General features: G+C 40.9%; 1 protein-coding gene across 1 annotated transcript in view; it reads left to right on the top strand.

The window, feature by feature from the left end:
- The window catches only part of PTDSS2 (phosphatidylserine synthase 2), a 36,968-nt gene extending 10,567 nt beyond the window's left edge, over window positions 1–26,401 (top strand). The window contains exons 4-12 of the mRNA XM_026082078.1: window positions 5,941–6,008; window positions 8,680–8,814; window positions 9,920–9,970; window positions 12,360–12,473; window positions 14,000–14,118; window positions 14,831–14,945; window positions 17,244–17,389; window positions 22,796–22,981; window positions 23,871–26,401. Of these exons, the coding sequence (XP_025937863.1) occupies window positions 5,941–6,008; window positions 8,680–8,814; window positions 9,920–9,970; window positions 12,360–12,473; window positions 14,000–14,118; window positions 14,831–14,945; window positions 17,244–17,389; window positions 22,796–22,981; window positions 23,871–24,015 (1,079 nt within the window). The 3' untranslated portion in view covers window positions 24,016–26,401. The remainder of the gene's footprint in view (window positions 1–5,940; window positions 6,009–8,679; window positions 8,815–9,919; window positions 9,971–12,359; window positions 12,474–13,999; window positions 14,119–14,830; window positions 14,946–17,243; window positions 17,390–22,795; window positions 22,982–23,870) is intronic.
- Window positions 26,402–27,981: the final 1,580 nt, after the last annotated feature.

Below are 27,981 nucleotides of genomic sequence, written 5' to 3' on the forward strand. Positions count from 1 at the left end.
GATTCCCGAGCCCCTCTCCTCTGGTTTGGAGCCCTCTTATTCAGTCTGTCTATACCTATTTGTGACCAGTTTGGAGATGTTTTATATCTTCGCTTGTTTTTTTGTGTCCATGTTGTTGTTCTGTTTAAATAGCTCTTCTTACTCGGTGTTTGTAATAGTTTGTGTTTGCTAGTATGTAATGCTAGCAAATATGTACCTGATTAATTTATACACAGCTCACGTATGCCATCTCACCGTAGAATTTCTTGCTTTAGCAAAACCACTCTGTCTTATTTTGAATTATCTTCTTTGAAAATGGCTGTCCAGACCTGTACAGGATATTGCAGATGTGTTACCGCTTATGTTTTTCGTGATGGCATTAATGCTTCCCAACATCTCTCTGTCAGTACCTTGATGGCTGTGTCTTCATATTGCATGTGCTTTCTTTTCATGGCTGCATTGGAGTGGTAGCTCAGTGTCTGACAGATAATACCCAAACCTTCTGTTTTAGCTGATGAGCTCCCATCATATACGAAAGCTTATGGTTCCTAAGTGTATGGCGATAGTCTGAACTCTTCTTTTCTATTACTCCAGTCCTTTGAGATTATCTGGTTCTCTCTTTGCTGTCCCTGTCTTCCTCGCTACTGCTGTTTTTGTGCTTTGTGTCATTAACCTGCTTTTCACTAAGGCAATCGGTGAAACTGGTCTTAGATCTATCATGTAAATAGTATCAATCCAGACTGTTGTGTGGGTTTTTTTTTCCCCCCTTCCTTCCAGTATTACCTGCTCTGTCTGCTTTAGCCAATAGCTCATCCAGCATTACCATTTTTCTAATGGCCTTTCCCTATTTTCTCCAGTTTAGTTAATAATTCCCATCATGGACCCATACCCATTGCCTTACCCAAATTCAGAAATTTAGGACTACCATGAAAATAAGTATGCGTGTTTATTTAGGAAAGACTGATTTTTGACATCCTTTCCCTGCTTTTTATCCCATTTTCCATTTCCTTCCTGTAAACCCATAGCTTCAAGGCCTTCCTTTGGTTCCTAGAGCATTGCCTCTTGGTGGCTCAGCAAGATACAAACAGCATCCAAACCATCCAGCAAAAGATGCTCTTATTCTCACGGAACAATTTTTCACAGGGGACAAATCTTATATTTTGCTTGAGGATCCCTTAATTGCTGGGCAAACACCCAAATTTGGAGAAAATAATGCATTTCGTACTTATGTTAATCACGGATAAAGGTCACTGATATTTTGTCTCTTTAGTTTTTGCAAAAAAAAGATATTCTTGATTCTTATTGTCAACAACCTTTAAGGAGCCTCGAATATCCAAATGAGCTGGTTATTCTGTGGTGTTGCAAGAGTTCAGTGATGCATTATTGCCTTTGTCAAGATAACGCACCTGTATTGTAATTTTAATGACACCTTCCTTAACAGTAATAAATGCCCTAAGAAATAACTTTTAATCTTCCCAACCTTTGTCATCAGTTATTTTGACTTAGTACAACTTGCCTGACAGCACAAGCAGTTTGGAGAGTAAACTGTTGAGTTCTTCAGTAAACCGTAGGCTRGAGGGCTGAAGTAGCTAGAAATGAGCAGACAAGAACTGGATCTCTTTTGTACCTGTCCCAGCGTATAATAGCTACAGCACGGGTATCGTGGGCTGTTGATGAAAGTGGATGGAGAAGCTGATTACCTTGTAATTCTGCAAAGAAGAAATCCTTTCACTGGAACTTTATCAAGGGAATAGTTAACGATGTGCCCCTTTCTGACTACTACTTTTACAATTCAGGAATCTTAGTGCTTATTACTTTTGTTGAATAGGTTTTTTTTTTGACTGTTGGAATAGTGATGCTAATTGCCTGCTTTTTCACTGACTGGGTGGGATAAATTACCCTGTATGTAGGGGTTTGGACAAGCAGAGCATTTAACTAAAACTCTTCTATCTTAACATAGTCATTTAATGTTTTCAGGCATTACGTTTAGGAATATAAATTTGGCTGCACGGAGCTAGGACTAGTCTGAAGCCTTATCTTCCCTCAGTTACTCTGTTGTCCCACCTCCTAGTCACACTGCAACTGCCAGGTCACAGGTGGTGCTTCTGAACCTGAGCTGGCCATGGACATCTTGTACTCTCTAGCAGTAGTTCAAGCAGGCATATGCCAGCTGATGCTGATCTGACTGCTCAGACCGGGCAGTTGGTTCTCCGTGTGCATGTTCTCTGCAACTTCTGATTAGCAGTTCAGTGCTTCCTCCCCCCTAACAGCTGCAAAATAAACAGTTAGTTCGAACAAATAACTTAGTACAGCTCTCAAGAGGGTTGTTTTTCTTTTTTTAACTCCTTTTAGCCTTTCACGTTGCATAGGTCAAACTCAAACCTCTTTTGATAAATAGAGGTAAGTGGCTAGTTCTACACTCGGCCAGGCAACACTCTCTTGCTAAGTGTTCATCTTGTGTTCTCATGTCTCCCTACAATGACAACGATTTAGCCTCTGAGCGTAGTAATCACTAAACTCTTGGGTATGTAAATAATTACTTGAGGCCTCCTTAATCAGGCAGACAGCCCTACTTTGAGGGAGGTTCATGATGACAAGTACCTTTAAGGAAAACAAATAATAGAGGTATGCCAAAAATAACTTCATAGCTAAAGCTGAGGCAGGGCCAGGAAGAGAGAGAACACAATGTTTGTACAGCTTTGAAAACATCTTGTTTCTAGCGTACATGTAGGTTGTACAGCTATAAAGTAATCCTTAAACCTCTTGGGTGCTTATGTCTGGTGAGGAGAAAGCACAGTAAATTAAACCAGACCTTAATTTTTTATTAAATGTTTTGCTTCAGTAAGTATTGCTCAGTGTATTCAGCAGCTGCAGATCATCTGTTGGCAGAACTTTATGTATATAGGAGGAGAAAGAAGCTCATATACTGATTTAGGTTCTTCTGTTGTCTGAGCTGTACATCAGCTTCAGAACATGACACGTTGATGGTTGCGAGTAGTGTAAATTTTGTCATACAAGTTTTTAGAGATCAGAAGATAACAGCATTGTTAAGGCTGTTAGTTTGAAGTTGGTGTGGAAAGGGAATAAAGTTAAATTCTTGTGGGAGAAGTGGGTTAACGAAAGGCTAATTTGTCTGGCTTGAGCATAGCGTTTATTTTTCAAGGTATGCAGTCAGTATGGGAAGATGTTATCAAACACCTTACCAAATGAACAACTTTATAATTTTTTTTTATGCCACTACAGTATTTCTATCCTGCAGACTTGCTTGCAGAATTCTTAAATATTTTCCAGCAGTACAATAGTGCCAGTTTGGGGAGAAGTTTTTTTTCTCTTCTGAATAAATCTGTGGCCAATGGAGTTTTGTGGGTTTTTTCCTGAACTGCCTTCTAGAAGGACAACAGGCTGTACACTCTCAATCAGTCCTTCCTAGTGAAATCGACCAGTGAATTTGAAAGTTAATCAAATCCGAAAGAGGGCCAGAAGTCTTAAATAAGTTGTTTCTACAACTTTTGCGTAGTAGGCAGCCGGACAGAGGCACTCACCCAGGAGAAGGCAGGCTGAACTCAACTTTTCCTTCCCTAGAGGAAGCTGAGGGACAAACCCAGAGCTATAGGAAAGGAGGTTTTCCTAGCTCCGCTGTTCGCCAAACGACCTGTTTGAACTGGCAGTCCTCCTTCCTTGGAAGCTGTTCAGGCCTTTATTGGAGGAGTTTGTTTTTGCTTCAGGTTATCTTTCCTGTGAGCTACGTTAATCTTTGCTTATGAACGTGTTGTGACAAAGTTTGATGCGTAGGTGATACTTCAGCAACCTAAACGATGCTCTAAAGAGAATTGTCAGGCTAATTAGGATATCTTGGTAGACATGCTAGTGGAAATCCACCAAGAGCAACAGGACATACAGAGGGCTTTTTTGTGCAGCACGTAGCACATGTTTAGAAGGCTTTTTTTTTTTTTTTTAATTGACCGTTTAGGACACTTCATTCTCTTGTGTAATTAAGAAATGGCAATTGTGTTTGTAAACTTGAAGCAAAAATCTTACAGTGCAGAAACTCCAGTGAAAGCTGTTACATGCAGAGTTCTGGACTTCCTGTTATCCAGGTCACAGCTGCTTTTTTTTCCTGAAAGTGTAAAGTAGGCCGTTTTGATGAGATAAATTTAGCAGTTTTGCTGAAAAGGTTACACCTTTTCACATTTGAGTCTATTTTAATGATGGTGTCGGAAGCAGGCTGTTAGTTGAGAGAGACGGAGAGAGATTCTTTCTCTCTCTTTCTCTCTCCAACGTAAGGCTGAATTGGGCAAAGATGACATTTATTTTTGTCTTTTGTTTTTTGGTTTTTTTTCCAAGAGGATGAACAAGTCTCTCCTAAGTGCTGTGACACCATGTCTAGATGACTTCAGGTTCTGAGTTGATAACAAGTGTGGCTGCAAGATGGGAGTTAATCTCTAATTCTTGCATAGTTTATGTCATGGTCCTGATTTTTAGGCATTCACACAGCTAAGTTCCCTTGCAGCTAACAGAATTAGGTGCTAAAGTTGAGCCTGAAGTTTCCTGTTGTTTTTCCATGGCAAACCATGTTCCTTGGAAGTGGAATAGCTGCCTGTCCCCACTCAACCATACGAATGACCATCTTGTTTCCTTTCCGCCTCAAACCAGTTCTAACTCTCAGCTAGGTGTAACCATGGAGGAACTCTGTTTTATAAGTGCAAACAGGAAACACCTCAAAAAAAGTCTATTAAAATCATTCCTAAGTGATTAGTACATGATGTTGCTGAGAGATTTAAATGTCCACTTACAATGAGTCAGGTTTTGCTGAATTAACCTGTGTAAATTCTTGAATGTGATTAGGAAAAAATGTTAGAGCGCTCTTGTCTGTACACGTACTGGCTCTACATTAGCCTGCTTCCTCCTCTGTAGGGGTTAATAAAAACCCTGGATGAGAGTTCGGAGCGCAGAAATGACTTCACTGAATGGAGGCCAAACCAGTCGCTGGGTGGAGTAGGATGAATTTGGACGTGGATGCAGCACGTGGACCCACAAAGCTTTTGTCCAGGACAGTCAGAAGGGCCTTTTACCTCAGGCCTGGGTCTTTCAGAGGAACTGAGGCGACAGTAATGGAGCTGGAAGTGTACAGATATTTTGTGTACCTTTTAGATTCAGGTGTTGCTTGAGTGTGTGAAGAGCTAAAATTGCATGTCTTGGGAGGGCGAAAAATAACTGCAGACTCTGAAACAGCTGAGGTTTGCATGATGTTTCTCTTAAATGAAGAGTTTCGGATGATTTCATAGGTCTTGCATCTAAGCGCCTGCTAAGATTTTGTTTTTTCTATTAAATTCCTAGTAAAAGTGAAAATATCTTTCGTGTTTTTGAAATGCGCTCTGCCCATTGAGGAGAGAACTTTGTCTTTAGGGCAAGAGATAGGCTTACCAAAGTAAAAGTGGTGGTCCCTCCTGCTGGTCTTTGCCCTGCCTTAGTGAGACATAGGCAGAAGTTGGCCAAGCAGGTTAGCTGTGATAGGACTCGGAAGACCAAAGCTGGGAAGATCAGGTTGCGTGAGATAGCAGAGAAGGAAATTAGATTAGTTGAGAAAGGGAACAGTTTTGCTCCAAAGACTGCCAGAAAACATTGCGAATGGCATGCGTCTCTCCCTCTAATTCTTCAATGTTTAGTTCACTGGGTTGAAGTGTTCCCATGGGTCCCTATGTTCTGGGATGGGAGAGCGAGAGGAATTGCCTGAGCAATGCTGGAAAATGTACACAGTAACCTGTTTGAATGATAATTTAGGAGCCGTTCTGGTTGTGCTCCTTTAGGAAGGATGGCGAATACGTTACTTGAGTACTGTGCTTTATAATTTCTTGCTCAGAGCATCTGTTCTTGAAATGTTTAGTTACATTACAGCAAATGAATAATTGATGGCTGTTTTGCTTGAAGTCTTGCTAACATCCCATTTGTCTGTTTCTGTAGCTTACTGGAGGTTTTGGCTTTGTGTCAGCGTTGTATATGAGCTCTTCCTCATCTTTATACTCTTTCAGGTAAGTAACATAAACCATCTTTTTGGTAACTAGAGGTCTAACGTGGATATAAAATCCTCTGTATTGTTTCTTTAGAATTCTCACTGGTTACAGGAGATGCTCCTCTTCCTTCTTTTTTTTTTGATATAAAAACATTGTGCTATTTAATGAGACTGATAGGTTGAAGAAAATGATGATATCAAAATATTTCACCTTGCTGTCTCTCCTAACCTCCAATTAATCTCAATGCAGATTACATACCGCAGTGAGGCTTTCTTAAATGAGCTAATAAGGAGTCAGTGCTCTTGGTTAGATCGAATGACCAGGAGTTGGTGCGTTTGGTATTTAATCTGTGTTCTGTTGGACTTGATTTGACTTGCTAAAATTGTAGATCAGCACTTTTGTAGATACCACTGCAAATAAAGTTTGAGCGTCAAGAAAGGGCTCTAGATTTTGAAGGTGACGCATCCTTTTCTCAGTTATGCGATGCAATTATTGTGGCCTTCTCCTCGGGCAACAAAACGATTCGAAACCAAAAGGAAACATGGGGGTATTGAAGAATGAGAATGGAACGTCCTGTTCTGTCAGAGATTTTACTGCTTTTCAGATTTAGGTTCCAGCCAGAGTCCTCAGTTGTTCCTTTTCAGATAAGTATGACCTTCTCTCTGAAACCTAGTAGCATTTGGTGCCTTTAAAAGGGTTGTGTGAGTACTATTGCACACTGATCAAGCAGCTTTAAAAAAAATCATTTTAGATGAGAGTAAGATGAGAAACAAGTTTTTTTTTTTTTAAGAAACCTCTAGAAGCCAAGTGAGCTTGCAGAAGCGGGGCTAGAATTCAGAAGTGTCGGGATCCATCTTCTGTCTTCCTTTTGGACTATATTTGCTTTGCAAACAAGTTGTTAATATTGATCAAACCCTTCCAGCCTGATTGCAAATAGCATTTCTTTTTCAGCTTGACTCTTTTCCTCAAACCTCCCCAAAAGGCAGTGCCAAGTTCTTTTAAGAACGCAAAACTGCCAATATTTTTTATTTTGCCTGGCTTATTGCTTCAATGGGCAGCTAGAACGTGTCCATGGTAGATCAGTAAAGAAAAAGATGTGTTTCTGTCTTGTTGACATATCTTGGGGGTTCAATGCAAACCCTGACACAGGGCCCTAATGTGTCATTAGGGTTTCTTTCAGGCTGCCTGCCCTGCTCGGAGAGAGTGGAGTTCTGATCCTTTCACAGGCATGAACAGGTCTGTCTTGCCTTTTTTTTTTTGTTATTCCTCACCCCTGAGGAATACTTACTCAGTTCCAATTTATTCTTATGCTCTTGCTGTTTCATGTCACACTTCTTTTTTTTCCCAGGCATCATTGTAAATGATACTCCTGAGCAGCTGCAGTCAAAATGAATAATGTGTTTCATTTTGATTTCTTAGTACTGTTGTAGTTTCTGAATTCTCATAGAAAAGCCTGGAATTGCTTTGCTTTCCTCTGGCAGTGTGTTCAGTTATCAGCCATTTAGTTGTTAAGGACACTGACTAGCTGTTGCCCAATTCTTTACTGAAAATGCATATTACTTAGCACGGGTTCAAATAAGGTTAAAATTATGCTGACTCTCTAAGTGACTAAACCTCCTTAAAAGCAAATACAAGCTCACTCATATAGTTGAAATGTGTCTTAGTTAATGTGACTTTAGTAGTTTTATTCAATAATTTTATTATTTTTGCCATTAACTACTTTTGACCTTGCTCTGCTTTTCTATCCTTTTCTGTCCTGCTGTCTGCTAGCTACTCCCTTTCTGTCATAGCTGCTGCATTGCTTCTGTTATAAAACATTCACCCCGACAGTGTGTGATTTCATTAGAAAATATGTATTCAGCAAATGTACATGTGAGTTCCCAGTAAATTAGTCCAAGTTTTGGTCACCTTTTGTAACTGGTATTTTGGTAATTTCTTCCTTGCTGTTGGCTTCCAGTTTATCACCTGCACTGCTATTGGGACTTTAGTTTGAACTGACTGTTTATTCAGAGATCTGCACTATTTTTTTTTCTTCCTGCCGTGAAATGTAGCATAATTCTGAACTTTCTGTAGCTGGAGTGAGCTGAGCGCACCTACACGCCTAATCCCGCAAACAGTGCGCGTAGTCTGCATGCTCAATCTGCTGATGTTTGCATGTACCGCATTTAGTTTCCAGCTGCATGTTTAAAGTGCTGCTGGATGTTTGCCATTCAAGGAAACCAGAAGGTCACTAACGTAGGAGATGCATCCTTTAGGAATGAGCTTTTCCTGAGTTATTGGCTGCTGTTTCCTTACCCTCACCAAGCTCAAGGAGGGGAGGAGGAGGGCAAAAGGGGCAGCGAGAAGGATGAGTTGTGTACCAGGTCCAGAGTGCTGAGTTTTTGGGAGGGAGGGCGGGCAGAGTGACTTAGGAAACTGAGTTTCCTATCTCTGATTTTTCATATTTAGTGAATCCTAAGTTCATTCCATAGCCATTGGTTTCCTTAATATTTGGCGTCAGAGGCCCAGAAACTCAGGTGTATACTTATGCTATGCTTTGACGTCTGAATATATTTCAAGAACTCTTTTGCAACATAGACTAAAAAAATATCCATTTTGAAGATAGGCTGTTGAAATAACTTCTTGTCATATTTTTCTGTCTATTAATACTTGCTAAGAGGGAAACGTGGGTTTTGTATTCCTTCTGCAGACTGTGCAAGATGGCAGACAGTTTATGAAGTACATTGATCCGAATTTAGGTGTTCCCTTGCCAGAAAGAGACTACGGTGGCAACTGCCTTATCTATGATCCTGGCAATGAAACCGATCCACTTCACAATATCTGGGTAAGAAACAAAATCCGGTTACTTGCTAAAGAATATGAATATTTTTTGGTAAAAGGTTGCTGAATTGAACTCTTTAAAGTGCAGTCATGAGTCTCTCTGAGTATTAAATCAGAAAACAGGTCATGACTATGCTTGCTGCTTCGGTTTCAGAATCTTTAGCTTCCTTATTTCTCTTCTGTGGACCTTTTCTGTCTATCAGATGGAGATGTGTCTCTTTCTATCCCAATTACATTGCCAGAAGAGGAAGGTAAATTGTTTAACTACCCTTGTTTCTCAGATTATTGCTGTAAACCATTTCCCCTAAGAGTTTGGATTTATTTGTGTGCTTAGGGAATTTTCTGCGCACAGTCACGTAGAGGCACAAAGTTCGAATCGTTTTTACGTGTTGCCAAGCAACCCATAAATTGCGCTTTCTTGAACCCTGGCTTGGAATATCACAAACTGTCAGGATATTGTTTTTAGCTGGCAAACAGAAGGCTTGAAATTTAAGGGCAAAGGGATTATGATTACTTCCTTACAGCTCCATAATTCTGTGAAATTGTTAGTGCGTGTGTAGTGAGGAGCACTGAATTCTTTGGGGCTACCATCCAACCTGTAGGACCTCAGGAATAACTCAGAATGACTGAGAGCAGTAATAGCTGTCCTCTTCTAGTGTTGAACCAACACTAGGAGGAGGAAAGGCACTCTTTGCCCATGGATATTTGTTGGCAGAACTGATGAGATTTAAGAAACTCCGCTAGATACAAGGTGGTGGTAAGATGGCGAAATATATGTTCTTGCCCTGTTATGCCTGGCTTGGATGTGTTCTGCTTCTGTCCCGTTATTGCCACTTGGGAGGTAAGGAACATGACATTAGAATTAAAAGGCTGTCTCTGCTTTATCAATACAATCCTAATTCCAATTTCTACCCCTTAAATTTTCTGACTTTGCTTTAAAAACAGCTTGTTTGCTGTATTTGAGAACAAAGAAACTGCTTAAATGTATCCAGTATTTATACGTGAAATAACTAAGCTTATTGCTTCATTTTTCCTGGAAAACTCTAAGCCTCAAGAATTGGTAATTGCTTATAGGGCAAAGTGACCTGCTTTCTCTTCTTGTTTTTTAGGACAAACTGGATGGATTTGTTCCTGCTCACTTTTTTGGCTGGTACCTAAAAGTAAGAACTGGTCTTCTGTTACATTTCTGTTACAGTACTATACTACTTTTAAAGCCAGGCTGCTTCTGTTTTAGTGATGCCAGTGTTCATGATCAATTATATTAGGCAGTCATCTGTGAAGTAGACTAAGTGTTTGTAGAACCTGAAAAGCTTTTTTTTGTTGTTTTGTTCTTCTTCTGGCCATGCTAAGTCATCTCATTTCTTTCCTTAGTAACATTACATTGACAGGCTCCCTCCTCCACTGTAACAAATTCTGAGGTCAGATCAATAAAAGTTAAAAACTTTTACTTTAGCAGCAACGTAAATCCTTGAGTGACCTTTGAATATCAAGTGTGAGGAAGATAGCGTTCGGTGCAGACAGTGAAAGTTACTGTTAACAAATCACAGATGCATGATGATATACTAGTGTTATTCCAAGGCAAACTTTTCATCCTTTCCCAATGGCTTCCAGAGCAGGACTTTAAATTATGGAAAGGGTAATGTTTCAATTCTTGTTACTTTTTAGTAAATGTCAGCCAACTGTGGAAGTAACTCCAGCTGTGCTTGTGTCTGGCAGAACACACTTGATACATCTGGTGAATACTTGGGTCTAAATATTGGCTGCTTTTTCTTTGTTAGCTAGACAAACTTACTGGCTAACTACTTGGCCCTGGAGACCTAGTTTGTTCTTTACCTACAAGACCACCAGAAATAATAAATTGAAAAAGCACAGCCTGCTTTAAAGATAAGCTATGGCTGTTGCTTTGTATCTGTTTCTTCTTCAAAAGTCCAGAGTGCTTAAATAGTGAGAGCCTGGTAAAAAAGACATAAGCAGAATAGTAACATATTCCTGAAGAACTAGTATGGGGTAGAATTCAAGAATCCAGTCTCTTCAATCAAGCTATTATCTCTCTTGCCCTGGAAGAAGCCATGGTTTTATATTAAAGTGACTTGTGAGAATGTTTCCACAAAAATGCTTGAGATAACATATCATCTTGTCGACGTGCAGTCTGATTTGAAGAGCCCAGCACTCTCCACAAGGTGTTAATTTCTATGCTGCTAAGCTAGAAAGAAACTGTCTGCTTTATTTTTTGTCAGTTAACATATTTTTCTATAAAAAAACAGAAGTTGGGTGTATTGTCCTTGTAAACAGAGGTGAGCATGCGTTTCTGATTTGTTTCTGGTTTGAGTAACAAACTCTTACATTGTACCTCAAAGCATCACAGCTGCAGTATTGAAAATGAATGTGTCTCATTTGTGAGAAATAATGGTGGGCCTCCTCATTCGCTTTGATATCATTTAGCTCACACATTGTCAGAATAACTGTTTTCAAAACCAGTGTGATGAGGCATATCTTTACCTTCTGGTTGAGGAGGTCAACGCAAAGTTGCATCTTCCTTCCTTAATCAGTACTAGCACATTTGCAGTTGCCACCTTCCCTACAGGCAGCCGGCTGAGGATTTGCGTATGCACTTGAGTTCCCATGCAGCAGTATAGATGTACCAGCTGACTTTGCTCTTATCCACTTGCAAATATGAAGTAGAGTGTTACTATAAATCTCTTTCCACGTTTTGACAGTAGGCTAAGACGATACATAAGATTTAGGAGTGCAGCTCAGCTGAATCCTTAATCTGAATGTGGAAGGGGATATTCTTCTTTCTTGTTCACCTAAACAAGGTGTCAGCTGGGATAAAGTAGACCCAAGTATTCTGATGCAGTCCTGGATGAGGTTTGCCACAGGTACCTACTTTAAAGGTTGCCTTAGGCAGGCTCTGGGTTAGCCTTTTTTGAGCTGCACTAGAAAAACGCTACCTGTGGTGGTCAAGCACCCAGGAATTCCATTCGTTTGACTTATTTCCTCCGTACTGAATCCCGTATGCCTGCCTTCCCCCTTCACGTGATGATATCAATGTCATCATCTATGCTCTTTAGTGTCTTTCTTACCTATTGGGCTGTATATTTGATAAGTTTAGAGACCTGGGACCGTTTGGCCTTTACCAGACTGTTACATCATAAGAATAAAATCGTCATGAGTTTCCTGATCATTTTGGATACTGGAGACAAGATGTTCAACTGTAGAAATAACTGGCAACCAGTCAAGCCATGTATGCTCACTGTGTTCAGGGTCCTGAAGGATTAAGCTCCTATTCCTCATGCAGTCAGTCTTCAGGCTAGAAAATAGCATAATAATTTGTCCCTACTGCATTGAGAAACTATAAATCCAGCCTGTGTCTTTACGGTATTTATGGAGTTTTCCTTTATTTATTATTCTAAAGGAACACTAATGTAAATGGTATCTGGTCCTACTCAGTCCGGTGTGCAAGTATTCATTTTTGTAATGGTTTTTAATATGTTATATAACCTTTGCAGATATTTGAAAGACTCTTTTTTTTTTTTCCCCTTTATATAGACATTAATGATTCGAGACTGGTGGATGTGTATGATCATCAGTGTAATGTTTGAATTTCTGGAATACAGTCTGGAGCACCAGCTTCCAAACTTCAGCGAATGTTGGTGGGATCACGTATGTACTGCATAAGACGTATTTATATAAACTGAAGTATATGTTTTAGGGGAAAGGGGGGCAGGAAATGGTGAAAACTAAATTGTATGATGTGGATGCGGCCAAAAATGTGCGTGTGACCACTGCAGCTCAGGCACGTTGGCGCTTCTCCATTTTGAGCTTGTGATATGTTTGTCATTGTACGTGTATAATCTTGTGGTTTGTCACATTTTTCTGTGGAATGGCAACTTTATTGCACACAGTTAAATATTTGTTTTGATTCATTCCACACCAGAGGGAGAAGCTAAAGCTTTACACTGAGCACTTGCCTATACTTGACGATGGTACAAACCACAAAATCTGAAGTTAAGAGAAATGTAATATTTTGTGTATAAAGTTTCAGAGGGTCATTTCTTCTTGCCTGCTGAGAAAACAGGCTCTGTGTGATTTATGTTCAGCTTTTCCTTTCATGTAAACCTATCTTCACTCTTTTCAGAAAACAGTAAATATTATTACTTTTAGAAGTTTTAGTGTGGTTTATAAAAGCCTTTTGGAATGATAAATATTTGTGTTAGGGAAAAGCTTGCATGGTCATTGCACTTGATACTCTGTAACCATACATGTTTTAAAATACTGCTTGTATGGCTCTTCAAGCTAGAGCGATTACTGTGATTTAGTTTGTGGGAGAAGCAAGCTCTATGGCTTAAAATGACACACTTTTTTTTTTTTTTCCTATGTAATATAAATTGATTATTGGAGCAGTCAAAATTATCTGCATTCAGGACATGCAGCTCTGGTTCTGATGCCATATATATATATACACACACATATATATTTTTTAATTTTTCTTACAGTACAATCTTTTTCCTAGGCTTATAATTCTTTGCCACATGGTTACATTCATAGAAGTAAATGCATTTTTATAAAGAAAGGAGCAGAAGCAGGATTTTCTCCAGGAGCAAATCTATTTTGCCTTCAAAAAAACTTGTAATGAAATGAACACTCTGTGCTCTGATTCTGTGAATGAGGTGGACAGCCAATTTTTTTCAGCTCACGAGCTCCACCTCCAGAATTAATGCTCAGCAGTGAGATAGAGTATGGGGAGAAATCACTTGTTTAGTTTCCTGAGCCTAGAGATAAATAGTTTGAGAGGCAGCCTGAAATGTAAAGAGCATATTAAGTTACCGAGCATGGTAAAATCCAGTCCGTGGGAATACGTTAAGATTTTTTTGGTGTGCTTTTAATGTTAACTCATCTAACTGAGTGGAGATGAGCTGATAGTAAGTAGTGGAGGTCTGTTCCATAGCAGAATGAATATAGCAAAGGAGGATTTACAGCCATCATCTGTAGAACAATTTTGCTTTGTTTGAGTAGACTTGGACAGTTGAGATTCTTTCTCCAAACTGTTTACACAGCAATACTCTGGGAATACTCACTTCTTGTCCCCGAGAGTGTGTCTGCAAGTATGTGTATCTACAGTAACTTCCATTTACAGAGTTTAGTTTTTGTTATCCGTCATCAGTTTCTTTTCTTCTTTTCCCTCTCAGTGGATAATGGATGTGATCTTATGTAACGGATTAGGAATTTACTGTGGGATGAAGACTCTGTCTTGGCTTTCTTTGAAAACATACAAATGGCAAGGACTCTGGAACATTCCTACGTACAAGTAAGCTGATGTAGGAGTAACTCCACGAGCAGTAACACAGCCCAGAGTTTGGGGCCTTGCTAAAGATCTTAGCTGTTGAAAGGTTATTCTGTTATGATTAATGTGAGTTATGGAATTCACCTGTGTTTAGATGACTGAAATATCCAGTAACTTATTACTGCATGGAAGCTTGTTTATATGAATTTTATTTAATTTAGAAATGAAATTGTTGCAAATATACCCTTCTGTTAACAACTTTGATGTCTAGGAATGAGGGCGTCTTGTGGAAATGAGATTGATGCAAGTGCATGACCACAAGACTCCTTCATTCACAGCAAGGCTGTTTTTGGTCCTTTTTGCAAGTAATGAGTTCACCAGTAATCAGAACTTTGATGTAACTGGGACATTGAAACTCAAATTTGAATAAATCCCTTATAGTCTTCTACCAGTAATGAACTAGCATTTTTTGGAGCTTGTCCTTGCTTAGCAAAGCAGAATTGAGAAATTGCTTGCTACAATGAGTGTAACATCTGAAGTTTAAAACGATAATCCAGATACAGGCTGCTTCTTGAGAGAACGCTCACTCAAAATGGCTCTCATTAAGTAGTGGTTTTTTGTGTGGAGTAAATGGAGACATTTTGCAAGTAGATTGGTGTCTGAAATGAAGTGTTAGTAGATGTCTCTTACCTGCTATTTCTTAAAATTGTAAGAAAATGTTCTGGTTCTCTTTCAGAGGTAAAATGAAGAGAATTGTCTTCCAGTTCACCCCATATAGCTGGGTCAAATTTGAGTGGAAGCCAGCATCCAGCTTACGCAGATGGCTAGCAGTTTGTGGCATAATCTTTGTAGTAAGGAAACTTCTTCCTCTTTATTGATCGTTTGGTTTAACGTTTGGTATTAATGTTTTGTAACACTCGAGCAAATATACAAATGGTAGCTTAGGCAAAAACTGTGGCCTGGTGATGTTTTTTCGGTTGCGGCTGGAAGAGGTCACTTCCATGTCCTACTGAAAAGGTGCCTATTTTCTTGTCTCTGGTACAATCTACAGATTCATTGCATAAATACTTGTTCTTGCTTGCTGAACAGCTGGAAGATTGACAATGCAAGCAATTTAAAATATGGTCTACACGTAATTCAGAAAGTAACTGCTGCTATGAAAAATGTTGGCTTTGGTTGAAAGGGGTTTGTTTCTCTCTAGCCGTAAGCAGATAAATATCACATTACAGTTGGAGAGGAGTCTAATCAAAGCCTCAGGCTGCTGTATGTTAGCTCTAGACAGTATGGCTCCTGGAGGACACAGTTTTGCCTTGAGAAATATTTTAATACAGACTTAAATTGTTCCATTATCCTGGATGGGCTTTTGGGAGGGGGTTTCTTTTGGTTTTGTTTTTTATGTTACACTGGACATGTAGCGCATGACTGAAGTACTGATGGCATCCAGCTTGACGGGTTCGGGTAAACTAGCTGGCCCCATTTAAACGAAAGAGAAGGTGAGCTTCTCCAGTAGTCGCAACAAATTGACAGTCTACCTGGTTAATTTAGCCAACTAAGAGGCTAAATCTATATTATGGGAATGCATCATCTTCACTTCATAACTTCCATTCAGTCTGTCACAGGTATTGCACCTGACACTGATACGGAGGATAAACTTGGTGTTTTAAGTGCTTTTGCTTAGATACTACCTGCCTGGCTTTTGTCAGTTAGGGGACTTTGGCCTTCATAGTATCTATGGGATGTCACTTGGCTCGTTTTGAGCAACCTGAACTTATTTTAATTCAGCAACTTTGAAATTTTACTAAAAAGCATTTTGTTGCTTTTGTTGTTTACAAAGACAACAGGCATTAGCCAGTTTCTGTATTATTGATCCGGTCCAGGGTATAACAGATCGGTGCATTTTGTAACAGTTACTGGAACAGTACACTTAATCATCTTGAAAGATGTGGAATATGAAAGCTGGTGGTGGTTTATTTTGGGGTCTGTCCAGTGAAGTTCCCTATTGCGGTTTGCTGAGTAGGACACATTAGTCAGCTTGGCAAGCCACCACCTCCTCTTTCTCGTAATGACATTGCTCTTTATGCTGCTGTCAAGCTGCAGACCTGAGTGTGCTTCAAGAACAAGGTACTGTCTGTAACTAACTAAGCAGCTTAGGCAGTGCCAGCAACGAGTGCCAGGCAGTTCGCAAATGCGGTCACTTGAATACAAGTTCAAATCACCCATTATCTGTTACGTAGAACTTTTGCCAAGTTTGTGTAGCACAACAGACTTGCTGAGGTTCCCATAGTTTATGGGAGAAGTAAAGTAAATGTGCCAGTATGAAGAAAAAAAAAAAAGCTTGTTTATCTGAATGCTTACTTTGCATACTTTAAATTCAGCTTATTGCTCCCTGAAGGCCGTTAGTTTTTAGCTGCTGGAGCAGATTCTGAAACACTGAATTTGTATTAGTTTGGGGAAGTTATAGCGTATCTTTAGGAAAACTCAGCTTGCAGCTGACTTCCAGTTTATAAGCAGCATTCTTCTGAACTAAACAATATTAATGCTTTTTGTTATCGTTCCTTGTGAAGCAAGAAATTTGTGCCTACCTGCTCACTTAATCACATTGCCAGGGCTGCTCCCTCTGAGAACATTTTGCTGTAAATACATAATCAATGCTCCGAAGTTGGCCTTGGCAGTGATGTCATGTCTGCATAACTGTGTAAAAAAAGAGGAGAGGGGAGGGTTGCATTGCTTATGCCTCTCGTTATTTTGGGTTCCATCAATCAGATTTTAAATGATAGCGAAAGGACGAGTTGTTGTTCTAAGGATATGTTATCAGTAGTTCTGGAGCTACTTCAAACTCCCGATAAACTTACTGAAAACTAGAGGTGGTGATAGGCCAGATTTCATATGCATCATGTGCTATGCACAAGCATTTACGTTTTTTTTTCTCACTTGTATTTATTGCTTTCAGACATCTTCCAAAACATGCAAAAATAAAAAAGAAACTGTTCTTGCTCATATTGCAACTGTTGACAGTGGGCTCACTGCTACTGACTAGGATGTTGTGGAGACAGCGAAATGGTGGGGGGGAGTCATGCAGAGAGAGAGGGAGATTTCAGGCTTCATTCAATGAAGTCCTCTGAGTTTAATTAAAATGTCCTTTTTCTCAGTTTTTATTGGCAGAGCTGAACACATTTTACTTGAAGTTTGTCCTTTGGATGCCGCCAGAACACTACTTGGTCCTGTTGCGACTTGTCTTTTTTGTCAATGTGGGAGGTGTGGCTATGAGGGAGATCTACGACTTCATGGATGACCCGTAAGCCAGTCCTCTTGTGTCTATACCATATCAAGCTTCACTTGCTTTATTTTGAATTTGCTCCAGTTTGCTCTAGCTTGTTGGCATCCATCTCAGAGCAATGGTTCAGCTTGTCGGGGAGAAAAAAGGCCTAAAGCATCTGCTTTGTTTTCTTTTGTTTTGGAGGTAAAATTCTGACTATATCTGGTTAGAGAACAGTTGTTAAGGGCATTCGGTGTGCACTGTTTTTAACCTCAGCTTGTCATAAATAAAATGATCGCTCTGTTGAGAATGCAATGTGTAAATTAGCTGGAGTGCTATTGGCTTGTGGGCAGAGGAGTACTGAACTCCACTTTCAGAATGATAGCCAGGAACTACCGTCCTTAGAGGTACCTTCTAAGGACAACAGGGCCCAAGTTAAATATCTTTTCTTAAAGGCGCTTCTTCTTGAGCAGTCTTCCAACTGGTCTCAGGTCCTCTGGAGCTCTCGTGGCACCCTCTTGCAGATCAGAGGACCCTTTAGCAAAGCGTATTGAAGGCAAAGTGCACCCCCACACAACAGTGCATGTACTTTCAGACTGTTCCTACTTAAGCATCATATTTGTCCTTGCTGCTTTTGTTTCTGCAGACCATGTAAGACCTGAGAATGCTTTGTTCTCAAAATCACATTTTCTTTTAAGTTTTAGTAGTGATGCCACAAATTGCTTGAACCCACATCTTAAGTCTAAGACGATGTCTGGCTTCAGGGGTTGTTCATTGTCTGTCACTGACCAACGCAAAAAGTGTCTGTGTTCAGAATTTAGGGTTCCAACATTCTCTGAAGATCAGTTTCCCTTGCAAGGCTTTGACTCCTAGAAGTGGGAAGAAGGGCCAACCCACATTGCTTAGTCGGATTTCAGGACATTCAGCAGTGGCAGGCTGCCCCCTGCCTTTCGTGTCGGACCTACTGGTTTGGGACGTGCCTCCAACTCAAAGGTAAGAAGAGGTCTCTACCTCTCACTGGTGAGCTCCTCTCCTTAGCACCACTCCTCATCTTCCGGTCCTTGTGTTTGGGTTGGAAACACAACTCCTTTGCCCTCTGTTCAACCATGTGGCATAACACTGAGATTTAGGAGAATCATCGCCAGTGCCTCATTGCTGATTCAGTTTGTTGCCATTCTTTCAGTGAGCTGGAGAAATTCATCCAGCCCGCAGAAAAATCTCATTCTGAACTGCATGTCTTCATCATTGCCACCACCACTTATCCTTTCGTCTTCTTGGTAGACAAGGTGACTGACTATCCCTCTCACTTCTGAGGTCTGCTTGATGCACCACAGACCTGACCTCATCAGACTCTTCTTGAAGAATGGCAGATCCTAGCATCTGGTCTCATCTAATATCTGCTCTGCAAAGGCTTTTGCAAGTGATCTTTGATTCTTTCATGTCATCCAAGCAGAGACAGTCTGCCCCTGTTTTACCAACTTAACTGGATGTGTTTTCACTTGCCCATCATTGTGAGACAAAGAACTGTGGTGGATTTTTCTTGTTGTGTTGTAGGGAGAAGCTGCTGTGGAGGAGCCAGCTGTACGGGAGGCTCCCAGCCAACAGCACACAGGAAACCTTTCTGACTTTTTCCTTTTGGAAACTCACCCAACTTCTTAATGGATGGAGGTTGGAATATTCCACTGACCTTCCTTGTCAGAGTCATGACACATTGCCTCGTCCATTACTGACTGGATTGTCTGAGGTAGACGAACTCATTACATCTTTTCAGCTAACCTTGCAATATTTACTATGGAAAGTAATGAAGCTCAAATACAAAGACTCTTTTCTTTTTTCTTTTTGTTTTCTCCTTTCTTCCTCATTCAGGATTCTTAGTGTCTGCAGACAGTTCTAGGACTGTGCTTGCAGGAACTTTATCTGAGCATGGTGGCAGCGAAGTGTCTAGAACTGAAATACAGCAAGAGAGGGGCGATTCTTGAAGCCGTGGTCCAACTCATATACCATGTCTCCTATTGCAATTAACATGCTGCCTCTGAGTTCTTGAAGACTGCGTACGTGAAATGTTCCCCACCAGAAAAATCTCACTGCAAGAGTCTGTAGCATCTGCAGTTAATCTCTCCATATCTTTCTGATTTCTAGTGTTCAGATTTCTTCCAACGAGCCTGCATTAAGGCCACGAATTTTAAACTCAAACTTCAAATAGAAAATGATTTCTCTTTAAAAATCTTTCATGAGTAGAAAGGTAGGAAACCAACTTTTTTCTGTGGCAACCTCAGGATCTGCACAATTCTTCTGTTGGGGTTACACTGGATTCTTTTGTTGCTGTGTTCTCATAAGCTAGTGAAAGAAAATGATGGTAAGTGAAGGAGGAGATCAGCAAAGCAGACAGCTGACCTAGTTGTCTGAACAGCTTGAGTTCATAGTTAGGGATTTGCTGGTTTTTGTTTCTCTCCATCCATTTGTTAAAGCTAGTTTTTGCCCGTTTAATCTGTCATACCAGATGACCCACCTGGAACAGTTTTTAAAGTCCTTTCATCTGAGTTGGTCTAGGCAGGATTTGTTTATTTATTTATTTATTTTAAATGGGATATACTCATCCCATCTGTGTCAGCAGTAACGCTCTTGGTTTACTGCTTCAAGTTTTTTTTCCCAGTGTATTTGGACAATTCTGTGTAGTTTGATCTTACTCATTGGTGTCAAGTATGGCTCTTAGCCTCATGTTAAAGAAAATGTGTGTTGTGTGCTTGACTTACCGTGACTCTCCAGGATTGAAGTATTTGATCTTCTCTGTTTGCTGAAGGCTGTAGGGAGTTTTTACCTCCCTAATGGCTTCTGCTTCAAGAGTAGCTCTACTGCGATGTGGGAGCACCGAGGGACTGCTGTTCATTCCCTGCTATTCCTGCTTGCAGCTTTCCTATTAGTTGTCTGTTGGGTTGCAGGAGAGGGAAGAGAAGCTCTGTTTGCTCTCTGTGCTTTGATACCTTTCCAGACACTGAGAATCCAAGGGATTTGGTAGAGTGGATGTGCCTGAGCCACAGGGAAACGCTTGCTGAAGGAAGGATGCTTTCCCCTGTGCAGCTGCTGGCCTCACAGGAGTAGAGGGGAAGAGAAACTGGGAGAAAACGTTCGGTCACGGCTGCCTTTGCCCCAGCACTCCTAGAGGTGCCTGGGGCCTAATTTTAACCTATGTGAACTGGACGGTATACCAGCTGGAGGTGACAAGGTGTAGGGCAGGCTTGCTTTTCTGTCCAGCAGAGCGAAGCATTAGCTGAGCAACCACTCTCTGAGGAGATTGCAAACAGGGATTTGTTAGGTGGCTTCTCTTTTTTTCCATTGCATGGCAAAACCAGCCAGAAAAATATAGCCCAAAGGGGTTACGCAGCCACTGAATATCAGGGCATTTAGTAAGTCACCGTTTTAGCCAGACACGAGGCTGCAGGTCACAGCAGTCATAGGCCAGACTAGAATCTCCCATCGCTGCCGTGCCCTAACTAGTACCGCAGAGGTCATCTTAACGTGTTCATCCCTCTCTCCCCAGCCCACTGTAGGTTTTTGTTTTATCACTTTGCTCCGTCCCCGGGAGTTCTGCCACTTTGCACTGCGTTCCTCCTTGATGTGTTTCACCCTGCATCTTATGCTGCAGTGGGAGTGGAGTAACACAGTAAGCTGGACAAAGGAGAAAGGACCTGGTAGGAGAACATACTTTAGCATACGTTACTGTAAGCAAGAGGGCAAGGACCTCCACAGGATAGATGCTTCCTGTGAAGAAAGATTATAGCTACTTTGATAAAAGCAAAGACAGATAAAACAAAGGTAGAAGAAGGAGTAATAGAAGGCAGAATAAATAACTGTCTTTAAGGTTAGTCAGTGGTGCTTCTAGTTGGATAGTTTTATTTCCGGAGGCTTCTTCAAAGGAGTAATAAAACTTTGTGGGTTAGGTGCTAATTATAGAGCTCCCAGGAAGGTGGGATGGGAGAAAGCAATAGCACTGAAATGCTTCTCTCTGTGGCTTTTAAATAAAAGATAGTATCCAAAGGCTGTTAAGAAAAGATGCCTGTGCTTGCAGATAAAAGAGTTGGTGGCTATAGTAGTGAGGGTATTGCTTTTCTAAAGCAGGAACTCAGCCTTCCTTGATTCAAATGAGTTGGATTTCAGGAAACCTGTTGTTAAATCATGTGTTTAAAAAAAAAAAAAAAAAAAAAGCATACAACTTCTAGCATATTTCTCTTGGCTCTTTCCACTAATGGGCATAAAATCCCATTTTAGGTTCCACTGATTGGTGATGGAAAAAGAAAAGGTTAGTCTACCAAATGGGAAGTGGTCTTCTTGACTCTTTGCTGGTAGACAGTACATCCGTATGCACCAGTGGTGCTATGGTGAGCAGGACTTCTGGTGCGATGCAAGGCATCAAAAAGGTCTTGTGTTGTCCAGATAGAACCGCATTTGAGAACTGACATATGAATCATCTACTCTGTCAGGTCAGTAAGCTGTAAAAATGTCAAGCCTAGTAACGACACGAACAGACAGGACCACGAAGTGGAGAACCTAGCTGGTTTAGATGTGAAGCAATTTTTCCAAGTTTCTAGCAATAAACTATTGCCTGTGAGGGTAATGAGGTTTCCTGAAAGGCAGCCTGTAAATATACTATATATATTATATATATGTAATTTCGCATAGGTGACCTAAAAGACCGTAAGTCTCTAATCTCTCCTTCTGTAAGTAGATCCTCTGAATAGACATCTTTTCTACTGCAATTTAATTTCTAGCATTATTGATTGGTGAGCACTGCACTAGATTTGTACAGAACAGTATAGCTTCTCATTTGCTTGTCTGGTACTGCTTGAAAACTAACCCCTGTGATTAAATATTAAGCATGTTTTTGCCCTGGGGTAGTATTGTCCTTGAAGTGAAATACCTTCCTTGCGTCCTCCAGTATCTTATCTGTTTGTTATTAGCGTTATCCTTTTAAAATCCCTTCAGAGATCATTAATGACAACTCATTGAACAGCTTTTTTGGAAGTATGTTTCAGAATGTAGCTATATAAGCATTAAATACAGTTATGTGACTTATATTTGCAGAGGAAATCTAGTAGAGCTCATGTCTCATGCCTTACCTCAAGCCTCACCTGATCTCAAGCTGGTCAGATAATTGTTTTACATGGATTTACCATTCCACTGAAGACAGGGATACTTTGCTACATTACGTGGTGATGAAGCTTAACTTTTGAAGTGTTTTCAGAGCCTCTGAGGGGAGAGAAAGTAATATCAGGAATGAAAGTCCTCAGCCTGCATAGGCTTAGGACATGTGTAATCCAAACTAGACTTTTAGTATTATGCAAAGCTGAATGAAAGTATTACCCCGTTTGTCTTTTTATGAACTAATATTTCTCTGAATGCTTACTCTGGTAGTTATAGCTTCATTTTATCTATGTATTTATTTTGCAGGAAGTTCCATAAGAAACTGGGTCAGCAGGCTTGGCTGGTTGCTGCTATTACTGCCACGGAGTTTCTGATTGTCGTGAAGTACGATCCCTACACTCTCACGCTTTCTCTTCCGTTCTACATTACCCAGTGCTGGATCTTGGGGATCATTCTCGTGCTCACCTGGACGGCCTGGCGTTTCTTCATTCGGTACGAAGCGTTTGAGGCAGTGCGATGTGCTACATCCAGGTTTAGCCTGGGTCTCGTGGTGGGGTTATTCTGGACATCCATCCAACAGTGTGTCTTCGAACGTAGGCTATCATGAGCGTTCAGTGCCTCCTGAAGGTAGATTACAATCACTGTACTTTAGGATAGCTGGAGCTACAGGGTTTTTGTCTGAGAAGTATTAAATAGGCAGGGAGTTTTCCTTGTGTGATCCTGGCAGTTTTCTTGCAGTCTTTCTGGATCAAACCTGTGGGTCTTTGTGGGACTCCTTATGTTATTGCTGCTGTAGAAGCAGGTGAACAGTTAAAAGTGCCTGACTGCATCCGGCTTTCCGGGATTAATGAAGATGGCAGCCAAGATCAGCATTTTCTTTTTCTTGTACTGTGATTCAGAGAAAATTAAGAGGCTTCACAGCTTCGCTGCAAGAACATTTTGCTGCGTTGCAATTGTCCAAGCTCTCCTAGTGTCAACAGCAAGAGAGCCAAGTTAAACATATTTGGTTTGGATGCTGCTCTAGCATGTGCTATCCACGCAAGTAAATGAAAAGCAGCAGCATGTGGCTGGAAGATTTAGAGTAATTTGCTGCACAGCCCCCATACAATGGCAGGAGCTGCTCTTGTTGAGTGTGCTTCTGAAATGCGTTACGCCTCTGAAAGTGGTGGTGATAACCAGAGTACTAGCAAGAAACGCAAATTCCAAGTGAATCTATGCCGTTAGCAATTTTAGAAACTTAGAGACGGCAGACTGAAATGGATTAAATTATCCCAAGGCCACTTACATCCAGAACAAGTTTTCCTTATTATTTTTATTGGATATTTAAATTAAATTGCTTGTTCACATCCCTAGTATAAATCTGTTTGTTTTTTATTTTTAGGGACATCACCTTGCGGTATAAGGAGATAAGACGACAGAAGCAAGAGCACAAATATGAAAGGGACAAATGCTTGAGCAATGGTGACGGACATTCTGCAATACTGGATGAACAAAATGGGAACAAACTAAGGGAAAGGAAACTTTGAGCAACGGACAAAGGGCTAAAAGGAACTCGTAGTGCTCAAGTTAGCCTGGCGGACAGTTTCAACCTTATCCTACCTAATTTGTAATTTTCATTGTTAGTTTTCCGACACATGAAAATCCTCTTGGGGAAAGATGTCACTTTGACATACGCACCCTTTCTCCTCATATACACCTAGTCAGAGTTGGAAAAAGTCTGTGTAGAGGGAAGTCAGAACCAACACCGTTTCAGCAAGAAAGGATCTTCATTCAAGCATGTTGCGTGTCTTCCTTGCAAAACAATGTTTGGAGAGAAGGGGCTTTAAAACAAAGTGCAAAAGGAATCTTGTCGATCTATTTCCAGTAAACTGTGAGATTTCAATTTTGACATTTGGGCATTAGGAACACTTGTTTTGGAGAATACAGATGTGTGTCACAGGAAATGGATTTTGTGTTTCTGCTGAAACTACCTTGAGCTCTGGAGTAATATTATGTAATATTTTCAGCCGCCAGTTAACAGAACTGCAGCGAGATGAACACAGATAGGTGACTGAAGCTTGCGAACAAGTTGCGTAACTTGCACAGAATATAATACAGTACACTACTGTTACGGCCCCTGTAATGCTGGGGTTATCGCCTTTCTCTAAACTGACTTTCAACATCCTGAAATAACCTATGATAGTTTTAGGTTATATCACAGCCCTTGGAAGGCAGAAGACTTGTCCTTAGGTGTTTTGGTTTTTTTATTATTATTATTGTTATTATTATTATTGGTCATCTCTCAAATGCAAGGGAAAGTTAAATGAGAAAGCTCAATCTGCCTTTCATTAGCTTCATGGAGTAAAATATGCTGCAAGGAGAAAACTGGGAGTTACTCCATCAGTCTTAAGTTATTTGCCTTATTCTCAACTATTTTACTTTGCTTATCAAGAGGTTTTCATTCTTGGTATCTGCTGTATGAGGCATGTCAGGTTCTACCATCCTTCAGAACTGCTCCGTTCCTGCTGAGCCTCCCGAAGCAAACCGGAAAAGGCGTTCTCTGCAGTCGCGCACAAAATAGCCATTAACGCACTGCCATCACTGCCAAAAGAACAAGCCAAGGGAAAGCGCGTGGTTCTTTCCTGAGTAACGTACAGCAGTGGAGGGTCTGCAGGGCAGGCTAGACCGCATTTTTGCTGGTGACTCAGCATCTAGGAAAAGAAATTAGAAACCTGGGCTTCATTTTTCAGGTCGTTATTCCAAAATGTAAGTGCTACACTAAGCAGCAGTTTAGGGGTAGCATCAAGTACGCCTGCTCTAAGCCTTTGCGTTGGCCTCTAAGACACTGACAGAACTGTAACCATATCACTTTTTAAATATAGTAATCTAATCTGGCTATTAAAGGATATTTTATGCTATTTTTCAGGGAAGGGTTTATTCAGAAAAAAATATATATAAACAACACCAGTAAAAGGTAGCAAACATTTCAAGAGCTTGACCTCAAATTTTTTAAGTGGTAGCAGCTCTGCAAGTCTCCTGACTTTAGCAAACATCCATATTTCTGACCTGTTCTGGTCTTCTACTTGAATGACAACCAAAATCTGCATTTCTCCCGTGTTTACAGAGTGACCCAGATACTTTCTACCCCTAAACAATGAGCACTTAGCAGTAGGGCAGACTTTAATTAATCGAGCAGTTCAATTGCACCTAAAGAGCTCAGCAAATGAAGCAAAGTTTGTGGGCCATGGGGGCTGCTCCTATTGCTCAGTGGATCGAGAGGAGGATGACCAATATGAGAGGTAGCATCAGGCTTCTTTCTCGAGTATGTACAATGTACTGTGGATAGTCACTCAATGGCTGCTCTTAAACCGTAGTATTTTGCTGCTCTAAGGTAGTGAAGAATGTATGGCTGCATAACTAGATGCTGACAGGTTTGAAAATGGGCAGACAACGCTGAGTTGAGCAAGTATTTATTTCTATGCCTTTCCACCCAGAGTTGTTCTAGTTCTGGCTTTACACCAGTCTTATGAACTGTTAACTGATTGTTTGGTAGCTAGTACCAGTGTCTTGTGCTTGTGTAGTCCCATTTGAGCAAGGCTCAGGTCAGTGTGTTTCCAGTCTGTCTGTGCTAAATAACACTGTGGGTCCCCTTTCTGACCTCTTTGAAATACAACCTTCTGGGTCTGTTTCATGATTCAGGTGGTACCGGCACACTTGGGGAGGACTTGTCATTGCACCCCCACCCCCAAGACCCACTTATGTACATTTGAAACAACCGAAGAATACCTGTTCCCTCATAACAATTCTGGAATTTTGACCTAATACATAAACACTAACTTGTGTCCGTCTATATTCATCTAAACAGCTTTTATGGTTAGTCTGGACAACTGAACCAATGTAATAAAGCAATGTTTGCTGGTGTGTTCTTTGGTACGATGTGTGCATGCTTGTGGCTTTATCTCACTCGTTGCCTCGCAAGTGCAGTTGTGGGGCTGATGGAACTTGTTCTGAATTCCCCTGGTGCAGAGACTATCGAATACATTGGTGCCGTCTGTAACGGATGTTGGGCCTTAAGGTGGTGAAGTTGTCCAGATTTTCGATCAAATGGATGTTACAACCCCTTGCTCCTTCCCGAGTCTGTTGCTGTTATTCAGAAACATCTCCTGAAGTGGATTCGCAAGAGTGATCAGTATACTGTAAAACAGAATCGGGCTATGCACAGCTGGTTGAATAGCCTTGTGTTCTCAGTGTTTCCTTTCCAGATGGATGTCTAGCATTGCAAGTGGGCGCTAATCATTGAAATCATACCGGTTTTTAGGAACCCCTTGGTAATCATCCCTATCTGATGAAGACTACTTGAAAGGAACCTTGTATGGAGAAGATGAAAGGAGAGCTGATAAGCCTTAATTAAATAACATTTGGAGTGGCTTAAAATGAGACCATCCCTATGGAGATGAAAGATGCAGCTGTCTCCCACTTCCATACACATCCATATCTTATTTCACATTTTCTTAGGTTATCTTGTTTGGGTTTCTCTGAAGGAAGGTATTTTCCTTGTCTGGTTATGCCCTGACATTTGGAGCGAGATTTATCAAAGGTAAGTTGTTAGCTTTAGAAAGGGAGAATGCAGGGTAATGGGCTCAGCATGGCTGGGGGGGTGAAAGCATGCTTGGCTAATGCTGTTGTGTGTGTGGCTTTTTTCTTGCAGGCAGTTTGTTTTGGAGGCAAGCTGGGAGGTGATTTGATGCTATTTTGAAATACAGACTTTCGGGTGTCCCTCAAGCCCACTTGTGTGGACTATGATATTTGTTTCAATAGAGTTTTAAGTTGTTGTTTTGAGGTGGGGGGCAAATACCCAGACAAATTTCTCTGAAGACACCTGCTGACATCCTCATTTCTGGCTGTACCTGCTTCTACGTGATGCAGTGATGCTCCACAGCCCTTAAAAGCCTGTTAGTCGCTTCTCTTTGCTGTCCCCTCTCCTTGGTGCTTTTCCAAAGCTCCAGCCATTGGTGTAAAGGCGCACGTTTGCTATGGTTGAAAGCTATTCCAGGTAACCTCGCATTATAAGTTAATTTTGCCAGTAGGATTGATCCTGCTTTTGGAGCCTTGGTAGACTTCCCTGTCTTCATCCACAATTGGATGGGCTCTTGGCCTTCAGTTTCCAGCACACCACTGGCCTTCTCTGTCAGCTGCTATGTTTCCCTTTTGCAAACTTTCAATGAAAAGCTCCACAAATCAGTGCAAATCTCACTGTTGTGGTGTGGCTTGTACAATAACTGTAGACCATCTGCTGTGGCCTTGTCTGGGAATCGCTGCTTTAGTTGACTGCAGTTGTTGGGTTTGATAGAAGAGGAGCTGTCCATGATTCGGCAGTGTGTTGCACAAAGGAGATGCTGACCCTGCGCTGAGCGCACGCACCTCGTGTCTCGCCTGCTGAACTGTGGCAATTCAGCTACTTGGTGGTGTCTATCCATGCTATGGATGATGAGGTAGGAAGCTCCACCTGACAG

Source organism: Apteryx rowi, unplaced genomic scaffold (assembly GCF_003343035.1).
Source record: "Apteryx rowi isolate R43461 unplaced genomic scaffold, aptRow1 scaffold_566, whole genome shotgun sequence".
NCBI lineage: Eukaryota > Metazoa > Chordata > Aves > Apterygiformes > Apterygidae > Apteryx > Apteryx rowi.